Source organism: Ranitomeya imitator, chromosome 2, assembly GCF_032444005.1.
Source record: "Ranitomeya imitator isolate aRanImi1 chromosome 2, aRanImi1.pri, whole genome shotgun sequence".
Lineage (NCBI taxonomy): Eukaryota > Metazoa > Chordata > Amphibia > Anura > Dendrobatidae > Ranitomeya > Ranitomeya imitator.
The window spans coordinates 56,479,959-56,492,074 of NC_091283.1; the positions used below are offsets into that span (position 1 = coordinate 56,479,959).

At 43.8% G+C, this 12,116-nt stretch overlaps 1 protein-coding gene across 4 annotated transcripts in view; it reads right to left on the reverse strand.

The window, feature by feature from the left end:
• Positions 1–1,234: 1,234 nt before the first annotated feature.
• The window catches only part of ZC3H4 (zinc finger CCCH-type containing 4), a 32,386-nt gene continuing 21,504 nt past the window's right edge, over positions 1,235–12,116 (reverse strand). For all 4 annotated transcript variants that reach the window (XM_069746791.1, XM_069746790.1, XM_069746794.1 and 1 more), the window contains exons 6-14: positions 11,582–11,675; positions 11,367–11,485; positions 8,620–8,721; positions 7,474–7,587; positions 5,459–5,566; positions 4,268–5,040; positions 3,953–4,173; positions 3,015–3,251; positions 1,235–2,689 (exon numbers count right to left, since the gene is read on the reverse strand). In XM_069746791.1, coding sequence (XP_069602892.1) covers positions 1,320–2,689; positions 3,015–3,251; positions 3,953–4,173; positions 4,268–5,040; positions 5,459–5,566; positions 7,474–7,587; positions 8,620–8,721; positions 11,367–11,485; positions 11,582–11,675 — 3,138 coding nt within the window. In that variant the 3' untranslated portion in view covers positions 1,235–1,319. The remainder of the gene's footprint in view (positions 2,690–3,014; positions 3,252–3,952; positions 4,174–4,267; positions 5,041–5,458; positions 5,567–7,473; positions 7,588–8,619; positions 8,722–11,366; positions 11,486–11,581; positions 11,676–12,116) is intronic.

Genomic DNA, 12,116 nt, shown 5'->3' on the forward strand with positions numbered 1-12,116 from the left:
CTCACTGATATTTACACAAGACACCGCATTATTAGCTATTAATACATGAACCATTTTGTCCCTAATACTTGAAAATATGTACTTACGATGATTATGGCCTATACACATGATAGAAGGAAGGAAACGCCAATATACCCACAGATTAACCTTTTTTTCCCCACCCTGACCCTGTTCAGAGAGATGTAAGAAACTGCAAGAGAACCAACATGACTGTAAATGATCCTACAGTTTTATATGGAGTCCTGGCCAATACGGAGAATAAGAGATTCAAACTGAAGTCGGCATTCATTTGCAAAACATCTCCAGGTATTTTGAGGACATGATAAAAAAAAAAATTAACAAGGCGGCGCTAGGTCGGATTGACATAAATAAACCATTATACAATACTCCAATGGCAAGTTTTCACGGCTTTCATTATAAATACTTTTTTTTTGGTCTTGTCGATTTTCTCTTCTTTCTAGAATATAGCACATACATAAATGTGGTATAAAAATGATATTTATATATATAAATATATATATATGTACAGTGGGACGTCTGTCACGGCCAAGCCTCACAAAATCCCCGCTTGGTGGGACAGACGAGCAGAGCAATATCAGAGCTAGATGAGAGAACATAACCGGCTTTCTGTACAGTAAATTAGGAACTTAGCTGCCTGTTCACACTATGTGACACGACGGAGGAGGACGACTACACATACTGGGATGAAAGAAAACGCGTCGGCTCGCCTGACTCAGTAAATACTTGCATTGGCCTTAGAATAACAACAATCTTGGCGCGTCTGTTCCTATGATTTGCTTTGTTCCGTCCCTATGTTATTCCTCCTGGAAATATATATATTAAAAAAATAGTGTTCGGCTTCCCATGCAGTGTCAGGCATTTTAGGGATGTACCGACTGATATAGGGAATGAAAACAACTTCTAGCCAATTTTTTTTCCCATGCATTTCCAGAAGGTACTGTAAAGTGCAAAATTCCAGGAAAAATGATCCAGGATTGTCATTTTATGGAGAATGGCAATTTACTAAAACCAACATGTCTGGCGAGCCAACGGGTCTCCTTAAAGTGGATTTGTTCTTTGAAATATATATATATATATATATATATATACGGATGTACGCGGATAAAGGGAACCTTTTAAAATAATGTACAAAAAGAAAGCGTCAGTCACTAAACAAGACACAGATCAATCATTAAAAACAGAGTGCCGAAACTTTACATTTTCGGAGTATATATATATATATATATATATATATATATATATATATATATATATATATATATATATATATATATATATCGGTTGGGATGGTATGAACACTACTGGCAGAATGGAGATGCCGTGGGATCAAATCCTTTAAAAACATCCTTCAAGGAACCAGCGTCCTGCTCAGTTTCCTGCGTTGGGCTATTGCCTGCGAAGGGGCTGCCGCTGCCGGACTTTGCCGCCTGCTTGACCAAGCCGTAGACGGGTGGGACGGGGAGGTTGTGGACAGCGGGCTGGCTGCTTTCAGAAGCAGTTTGGGTCTTAGGACGTGGCCGATTGTAACTGTTGTACCGATCCGTGGCAGGCTCCGAATTTGGCTTGTCGGCATCTGGCTGGTCGAGAGCAGACTTGCGCACAAACAGGGGCTCTTTTGATTTGCTGGCAGCTTTGTTCTCCGATCCCTTTGGTGCCACATCGCTCGGCACAGCCTCAGTCGAGGTCTTGCTGCCCCCCGTCCTGGGGTCGTATAAGCTGATGTTGCTCAGAACATTACTTTGACCGCTAGGCTTGCTCAACCCGCCTGCACTCAGCACACGGGGATCGTAGGGGGCAATTGTCGGTGTGCTTTCCGTAGGAGGTAATATTGGAAGGGGCTGGCTGGGCTCGGGGGGTTTCGGAGGCTCTGTTGCTTTCTGCAGCCGTGGGTCAGCAGGCGGTTTACGAGTTCGGGGATCACAAGGTTTCTCGGTGGGGGCTGGCGCAGGACATGGTGTCACAGAAGCAGCATTGACGGTCTTCAAAATTCTAGATAATAGTTCGAAGTCAGGGAGGCTTGAATTAGGTGCTGGTGCATCAGGGGCAGATGCCCGCTGACGGGGGTCATGAGTGGCTGGACGGTTGAGCCGTGGATCAAGAACTGGCATAGCCTGTAATGCGGTTGGCACTGGCATAAAGTCTTGTTTGGGGATGGGAAGTGGGATAAGGTCTTCAGGACTCCACAAAACAGTCCTGGCAAAACTTGGTTTACTCAAACTTATGTCCTTTTTGATGTGGCTGAACTGCTGTAGCTGGCTGCGTGGGTCTCGTAATGTCTGCCCAGGGAGAGGATCTAAGGGTATATTAGCAGTTTTATCACGCAGAAACCTCTCCGTTTCTTCCTCGTCCGCAGCCACCTTACTAACTGGCGAGTCTTGTTTTGACTGAGGCGCCTGTCTGGCCAACCTTGGGGCACTGAGCCCTGCCTCAGCTGGGGTGGAATCGGTATTTCGTGAAATCCGGGGATCACGAGACAAACGGGGATCTGTGGGACGGTTTCCCTGACTCTTTTTTAGGCGGGTATCAACGGGACCACTGGCACCAGGGTCTCTTGCGGGGACCTGCTGAGTCGGGCGGTTAGAAGACTGTTGCCGCAAAGTCTTAAGTATCGAAGTCACACTGCTTCCACCTTCCTCCTCATCGCTGGAGTACCAGTTACCAGTATCACCTGCGGAAAATAAAGCATACGGAGATTAATACATAGAGCATATAAGCAGAATAATGCCATTTCATTCACCATGGAACAGCAGGTAAATCCTGATGTGATATCATGTAGGATAGACCTTATATCCGATATGTTACAATATACGGACATTTACTTCACGGCATAAGGCTGTAAACCAATATACAGGTGCAGTACCACCACTCTCCAGCAGGTGCCCTTCTTTACCAATACACTGGAGATTAATAGACTTTTGCCCCTTTTTCTCCTATTTTATAGCTATTTTGTTGATAAAACTTGAAGAAAGAAAAAATACAGAATGTTTCATCACCTTCTTCATTGTCCTTTTCCTGCAGGGAGCTTCCAGCCGACCTTTTTGCCCGTTCTTCTTCTTGCTGCTTCTGCTGGATGCGCAGGAATAGGGCACGCTGGGCAGAGGGCAAAAAGTCCGGAATATTGACTTTATTGAAAGAGGATGGGGCTTCGGGATTCTCTGAACCCTGCTCTGGAGGCTGCTCATGGTACTGTCGGGGGTCTTCCTGTAGTCTGCCATAGTCTTCATAGACACCTAGTCGGGAAAAGAAATTGTATTACTGGAAAATATGGAAAAATTCCTATCTGTCTGTACATGAAAGTCGGCAATGGTAGCCTGTAGGGACCAAACTCTGGTCATATTAGAAACAGCCAATCATATGTCCTATGAATCATGCAGCAGAGAACACACTTTGTACTTTGATGTAGGGGCAGAGACCTTGGTTCCAGCGATGTGTAACTTACTAGTCTGTGTTTTGCTGTTTCAATAAAACTAGTGTTCTCAGAGGGAGATTATCACTACAGGACTAGGTGTCTCGTGCATCCTAGTCCAACCACGCCCCCAACATTGATTAGCGGTGATGTGGGCGGAGTTATACACAGCTCAGCATTCGAGCTCTGCAGCATAGAAAAGCGAGATTGTGTCACAACTTCTGCACCTAGTAAACTAAATGACATCACCGGAATCAGAATCTCTGTCCCTACATCATGCTGCTGTTAGATTACATAGCAAAAACCTACTGACAGCTTCCCTTTAACACAAAGTCACTTTTTTCCCTTGAGGACAAGGAGATTTTGTCATTTTCGTTTTTTACTTGGGCATACACCGACCATCCAAGGGATTCTGACTGTGTGCGCATGTACCTATATGCTAACAGATTATAACTATCCATCCACTGCAGATGTCGGTCAAATAACCCTCGGGTTCTTCAACTAACCTTGAAAGGTTACACATACCTGTGTCTCCCATGATGTTAGGGTCAATTTCCAAACTGGGGTCTTGATAATATTCACCATAGAAGTCTGGGGGAGGAGGACCATCAACTATCATTTCAGGGACCTCTTCGGGTCCATAAGGCAATATAGGGGGACCTTCCTCTAAACCCATTTCATGATGTATGGGGCCAGGAAATCTTTGTGGAGATAGTCCTGTAGGTCCGTCTGGTTGCCCGGGTGGCCTAAAAAAATAAATCAAGACAAAAACGATATATTAAAATGCTGAAGTTTCCTATCTACATATAATAAAAGGACTTGTTATTCACCATAACTCACCTAACACCTAGTTTGTGAGCCAAGTGGGCAGTGGGACGCACCACAATTTCAAACAGTGATGGTATTTTTCGTTGGCACATCTGTGGATCCATAAGGTCAGATCCATCAGGACTTCCTGGCATTAGGTCCAGTGGTGGGCCTCCATCTTCAGGGCTTCCAAGCATTGCAAGATCAAGCTCATGCGGCATTGGGGACATGATTGGAACTCCAGGTCCTACTGGCATAGGTGGCATGGGGCCTCCTGGGTAGGGATGCATAGGGCCGCCTGGGTAAGGAGGTAATGGGCCTTCAGGAGGAAAGATTTCATCAGGTCCAATATGCATCGAGTGCATGGGGCCTCCTGGCATTGGATCTTCAGGGACTGGAATACCAGGCATAAGATCACCAAGCATCTGTCCAGCTGGCATCGGGCCGCCACTAAGCATGGGACCACCGAGACCTCCAATAACTTGACAAGGGCCTTCGGGAATTGGCCCTGAAGCTCCTTGAACACTGCCTCCTGACAAAGGACTTCCAGGCATTTGGATATCTGGAATTACCCCTCCAGGACCTGGTCCGGAGCTAGAACTGTCAGATGTTGATAAAGGTGCGTTAGGTGGAAAAGAGGTTGGGGACAATGGCTCACAAGACCCAGACGATCCTGTTGGAGCAGAAGGTGTAGGAAGGAGGCCGACTCCAGGTGGTGGTTTCGGTAGAGGATTAATTCCTTGCTTCTTTAGTTCCTCCACATCCTTCTCATCTTCGGCACCAGCTTCTGCGTCTTCAGCTAATATCTGATGAGATACAACGTACTGTCAGAACATCACAGATCTCACAGGCTCATAGAGGTTCAAGCAAAGGCTTTCCCTTCAGTGAACCTACACTTGTATATTAAGGAATAGTATGCTTAATTGAATTGCCTGCTCTTATGCTTCAGCAGCACCGCTCCAGTCTTATTGTCTGCAGAGGAGTGCGCTCCTGATTATTGACACTTTGGACCAGAGCATGGCCGCACCACCGGTCTGAACTGAGCCCACTCCCAGGCTGCTAGCAGACGACGCTTTACCACTGCAGCATGGGAGGATCTAGTGATCTGGCCAGCTTCAGAGCCACTGTCCGTGCCTAAGAAACCGGCCACTCCAAGACTGCAGTGAGGCCGATAACCAAGGCAATCACCTGCACAGAACAGAATGAAAAATCCCACCATCTTACCTTATCAAGCAATCCCTGGGTCTCGTCGGTCAGCGGATCGTGTGAGAACATGCATTCATCGCCATTGACACAGTTGCCTGTAGTGTGATAGAGCTTACACGGGAAATCATGTGAGAAATGTTAAGGAGAAGACACTACAAGCATGGTACAATCCTTCTCACACCGAATGGTCAGTTAGGCCCCATTCACACATCAGTTTTTTGCTGTCAGTCACAATCCGTTGGCTCGACGGATCCGTCACAGATTGTGAAAAACTGATGCGACGGATCCGGTTTTTGGATGGATCCAACTAGCGGATCTGGCTAATTGGATCGGAGCATGCTCAGTTAAAAAAAAACAGAATCTGTCGCCAGATTCTATCATTTGACAGATCTGGCGCCATAGGCTTCCATTCCAGCAAACGATTGATGGCAACAAATCCGTCGCTGTCCGGTTTTTTCGACATACACAAAAAAAGTTACTTTGTCTGTTGTCTCTGGCCGCCGGACAATTTTCTACAGATCCGACGGATGAAACGTGAGGCCACCCATCGCAATCCGTCGCTAATACAAGTCTATGAGGAAAAAACGGATCTGGCGGCATCAGTCGCTGGATCCGTTTTTTTTTTTTTTTTTAATTCGATGGATTGTGACCAATGACAAAAAACGGATGTGTCAAAGGGGCCTAAGGACCTCCTCAAACTATGCTGTAGGAACGGCGCCTCGATTTATAGTTTGGTCTGATGGGCAGAAAGCTAAAATAGATGCAGGGAAGATTACTACTGAGCATGCGGTGTGTGCATTAAGGCATACAAGAAATGCTATAAAATCTAAGAGCAGCATGATGTAGGAGCTTAGACCCTGATTCCGTTATGTGCCACTTACTAGGCTGTGTGTTGCTGTTAAAATGCAATCAGTGCTTTATCAGCAAGACATTATCACTACAGGACTAGGTGTCTCATGCCTCCTAGTCAACTTCTCTGTGTAGCCTCACCTCCACCACTGAACGGCAGCTTTCTGTCTATGCACAGTATAGACAAAATTGCCACAGCGGTGTGGGCTGGGTCATACAGGGCTCAGCATTCAGAGCTCTGCTAGATCTGCAGCAGAGAAAACTGATTGTATCAACATGACAACAAGCAGACCAGCAAGTTATAGATTGACTTAATCAGGGTCTCTGTTCCTACATCATGCTGCCGTTAGATTAAAAAGCAAAATCGGCTAACAGATTCTCTTTAACGATCTTGCAATTTTTCATTTTTGCACTTTAGTTCTACCTTTGCTTCCAAGAGTTATAACTTTTTTAATTTTTCCGTCAACATATCCATATGAAGGCTTACTTTTGCAGGACGAGGTGCATTTCTGAATGACACTAATCATTTCATTATATAATGTGCAGGGAAATGGTGAAAAACTCAACACAGGTATTGTTTTTAGGGATTTGCTTTTACGGCTTTACTTGTGCAGTAAAAATGACTGGGTAACATGATTCTCCTAGTCAGCGCGATAACGGCGAAACCAAACTTGTATACATTTCTTTTTAAAATGGTGACAAAAATGCATAACTTTGTAGGAAAAACCCCCACTAATTTGTGTTGTCATTTTCTGAAACAATAACAATCGATGGAATTCTGCAAGGACTCTTTTTCGCCACCGAACTAACATTTCTACTGATATAACTAGGATACATATGATATTTTGATACATTTTTCAGGTTTATTGGTTTCATTTTCCTGTTTATATTGGGAGAAAAGGGTGGTGGTTTACCCTTGATATACTATACATATATATATATACACATGGAGGCCCTTCAGAAGACCCCCAGGGTCCCATAGCAAACCCATCAGCACCCCGCAGTTGTGTCATGTGAAAGCCAATGGACTTTTCGGTGGCATTTAAGAGGTTAACCTGATGCAATCTGAGCTGGAGTGACGGCTGCATGACACAGCCAGCACCAGCGCTGCACGGAGGGGAATCAGCGCCATACATGTTACAGACATACACGACACCCATGCATTCAATCATTTCAGAAAGGATATTGTGCATGTACGGGCAGCTTTCTCCTCTTGCACAGTAACCCGTCATATAGAACTTGCAAAGTCCACGGCGTCTTGGAACTTCCACATCATGGCTGAAATTACACTGTTCCCTCTGCAGAAAACAGAAGAATTGCAATCAGGAAAGAAAAGTACAGCTGCATTACATTATGCATAAAATAAAAATCTTTAAAAAAAAAATAAAAATGATGTTCTACATTTAGAGGCGAGCAGGACGCTCATGTGCATCTCTTTGAAAAACTACCCTTTAAGGTAGGAGGCAAACCAGCGATGACGTGTCAGGCTATGTTCACACGTTCAGGTTTTTCGCATTTTATTTGCGTTTTTTCGCGCTAAAAACGCTATAAAAACTCATTAAAAACGCATACATGATGCATTCTATCATTTAGAATGCATTCTGCATGTTTTGTGCACATGGATGCGTTTTTTTTCCGCAAAAAAAACGCATCGCGGTAAAAAAAAATGAGCATGTTCATTATTTTTGCGGATTTTCTGCGTTTTTCCCGCAATTCTATGCATTTGGGGGAAAACGCACAAAAAAACGCATGCGGATTTCTGGCAGAATTGTCCGGTTTTTGTCAGGAAAATTTCTGCAAGAAATCCTGACGTGTGCACATAGCCTGAGTTTTGCACTTCTATGATTTCCCTAACAGAGAATACACTATTTCCAAGTACTGATCGGTGGACTACAGTGAAAGAAAAGCCATGTAATTAGACATTTGCACCTTTAGGCTGTGTGCACACGTTGCTGTTTTTTCGTGGTTTTTCCCAATAAAAACGTTATAAAACCGCAAAAAAACCCCGCATACAATAAGCATCCCATCATTTAGAATGATTTCCGCATGTTTTGTGCACATGATGCGTTTTTTTCGCGGTAAAAAAACGCAGCATGTTCACTAATTTTGCGGGTTTTTTTTTGCGGATTTCCCACTACAAAATGCATTGGGAAATGTCCGGAAAAAAACGCATCAAAAACACATGCAGATTTCTTGCAGAAAATTACATGTTTTTCTCAGGAATTTTCTGCGAGAAATCCTGAACGTGTGCACATAGCCTTACTTAGGTAAATTTTGCATACGAGGCGTTCACTCTACTGAAGTAACTCTTCAAAGAAAACTGTACTCACCCAGGTACACCGGCCCTCCACAAAGTATTTACAGATCACCTTCCCTTTCTTGTCCTGCCGATGGTACGACTTGTCATAGTCACTTCTGTACATCCCTCCGTCCTGATCAACAAAGAGGATTGTGAGAAGACTTATCGCTATGTGCGGCTTTACTAAGTGGAATATTTGTGCTGCCTTAGATCCCATCTTCGTTGAGCATAATATAGACATATTGTGCATATTTCTGTGCATAAGAAACAACATTTTCCTAAAAAAGTGTGTGCCCCTGGAAGAAGCCACAGCAAAATGCAAATAAACAGCTGCATTTGACAGTACCTGCAAAAGCTATGAGATTTCAGAAATCTCATGCACACTTTTCTTTTTACTGAATGAGCCCGGCAGCGTTGTTTAAATCTGCAGCATGTCAATTCTATGGCATTTTTTTCATCCATAGAAAACAATGACAAAGTGCAAAACATGTAAACGGGATTTGCAGCATTTTTGGTGAATAAAACCCAGTGTATTAAACATAGACGGCCAAGAAAACAAGATTAGGCTGCAGAAAAAAACAAAAAAACACATGCTGCGTGTTGACATAGCTGTAGACTGAGTTCACATGTCCGGTAACCATGCAGCAATCTGCTATCGTAGCACGTAGGTGACGCCACAATAAAGGTAGCTGTGCTCTTTAGGAACAAGACTGTTAAAGTAAAAGGATGGTATTTGATGCACATTAGTCTTTATTTCAACTCCCCAATAAACTGTACAGTTGTGGCCAAAAGTATTGACACCCCTGCAATTCTGTCAGATAATACTCAGTTTCTTCCTGAAAATGATTGCAATCACAAATTATTTGGTATTATTATCTTCATTTAATTTGTCTTAAATGAAAAAACACAAAAAGAAAATGAGGCAAAAAGCAAAACATTGATCATTTCACACAAAACTCCAAAAATGGGCCAGACAAAAGTATTGGCACCCTCAGCCTAATACTTGGCTGCACAACCTTTAGCCAAAATAACTGCGACCAATCGCTTCCGGTAACCATCAATGAGTTTCTTACAATGCTCTGCTGGAATTTTAGACCATTCTTCTTTGGCAAACTGCTCCAGGTCCCTGATAATTGAAGGGTGCCTTGTCCAAACTGCCATTTTTAGATCTCTCCACAGGTGTTCTATGGGATTCAGGTCTGGACTCATTGCTGGCCACCTTAGAAGTCTCCAGTGCTTTCTCTCAAACCATTTTCTAGTGCTTTTTGAAGTATGTTTTGGGTCATTGTCCTGCTGGAAGACCCATGACCTCTGAGGGAGACCCAGCTTTCTCACACTGGGCCCTACATTATGTTGCAACATTTGTTGGTAGTCTTCAGACTTCATAATGCCATGCGCACGGTCAAGCAGTCCAGTGCCAGAGGCAGCAAAGCAACCCCAAAACATCAGAGAACCTCCACCATGTTTGACTGTAGGGACTGTGTTCTTTTCTTTGAATGCCTCTATTTTCTCCTGTAAACTCTATGTTGATGCCTTTGCCCAAAAATCTCTTTCAAAACGTTTTAGGCTTTTTCAGGTAAGTTTTTGCAAACTCCAGCCTGGCTTTTTTATGTCTCGGGGTAAGAAGTGGGGTCTTCCTGGGTCTCCGACCATACAGTCCCTTTTCATTCAGACGCCGACGGATAGTATGGGTTGACACTGTTGTACCCTCGGACTGCAGGGCAGCTTGAACTTGTTTGGATGTTAGTCGAGGTTCTTTATCCAACATCCGCACAATCTTGCGTTGAAATCTCTTGTCAATTTTTCTTTTCCGTCCACATCTAGGGAGGTTAGCCACAGTGTCATGGGCTTTAAACTTCTTGATGACACTGCGCACGGTAGACACAGGAACATTCAGGTCTTTGGAGATGGACTTGTAGCCTTGAGATTGCTCATGCTTCCTCACAATTTGGTTTCTCAAGTCCTCAGACAGTTCTTTGGTCTTCTTTCTTTCCTCCATGCTCAATGTGGTACACACAAGGACACAGGACAGAGGTTGAGTCAACTTTAATCCATGTCAACTGGCTGCAAGTGTGATATAGTTATTGCCAACACCTGTTAGGTGCCACAGGTAAGTTACAGGTGCTGTTAATTACACAAATTAGAGAAGTATCACATGATTTTTCCAATTTTATCCAATTTGGCTTTAGGACAATTCTTTTTGTGTTTTTCATTTAAGACAAATTAAATGAAGATAATAACAAACAATTTGTGTTTGCAATCATTTTCAGGAAGAAACGGGAGTATTATCTGACAGAATTGCAGGTGTGTCAATACTTTTGGCCACAACTGTACATTAGACCACAGGTATGATCCCCACTTCTACACCTTTTTTGCCCTAGGCCGCCAACGTTCATGACATTAACTCCTGCACTTTGTTACATTACCAGGGCAGCTGTAATTAGAATGAAATATTATGTTTTCTATTTTCTGTTGTTTAACCCTAGGTGTGTCTTATACTAGGTGTGTCTGTGTACTCGGCTCACAGACTCTGAAAAAAGAAGCGTCACTCAGACTCGACTCAAAGGGGGTACGCATGATTAGTAAGGGGTTCTGATGTTGGGAAACGCGGCAACTGATCACTTAACCTGCAAATACATGAGAAGTTGCAAATATAAAAAATAAAAGCAATATCAGAAGACACTGGGAAGATTAAGTAAGCGCTGACCCTCAGAACTGGGAATTTTAACTGGCCCTTTAATTACAACAGATAAGCAAAGAGAAAAGTATTCCGCTTACTCCGTCTTCTTCGTAGTAATCATCGTCATCATTTCCTTTCCCTCTGCCTCTTCCTCTCCCACGAATCATGCCTTTGTATCCTCGTCCACGTAGCCCTCGACCCCGGGGCCTAAAAAAGCCTTAAAGATTGGGAAATACAAATGTTATCAAATCCATAACTCTGGTCTCCAGTCTCTCATTTCTTTTATTACATGTGGCATAAAGCAAAACCTTACCTCTACCTCTGCCATCTTTAGACTTGCGATACTGGTTCAGCTCTTTTGAGTAGTCATCATAGTCTTCATCGCCCATCATCTCCTCATCAGCATACTGGGAACAGTTTAATACAATTAGCTTAATGCCAGAATACCACAACCTGGAAGTTTGGACCCGACTGTTGCTAGAAAGGGGGTTATTCTACTTTGTGGGTGGTTACTTTTTCTCCTGAAAGACGTTGACCAATCAAACAGTAGGCATCATGCCAGGAGTAAAAAAAAAAACAAAAACATATGCTTAGAGAAGCTTAGAATAGCCTTTTTCTGTCTTAGGCTTCTTTCACACTAGCGTCGGAATCTCCCCGTCGCAATGCGTCGGGGAGAGATTCTGACGCTAGCGTTTGCTGCATTGCACAATAGAGGCAGCGGATGCATTTTTCCGGCGCATCCGCTGCCCCATTGTAAGGTGCGGGGAGGTGGGGGTGGAGTTCCGGCCGCGCATGCGCGGTCGGAAAAAGCGGTCCGTCGGGAGAAAAAAACGTTACATGTAGGGTTT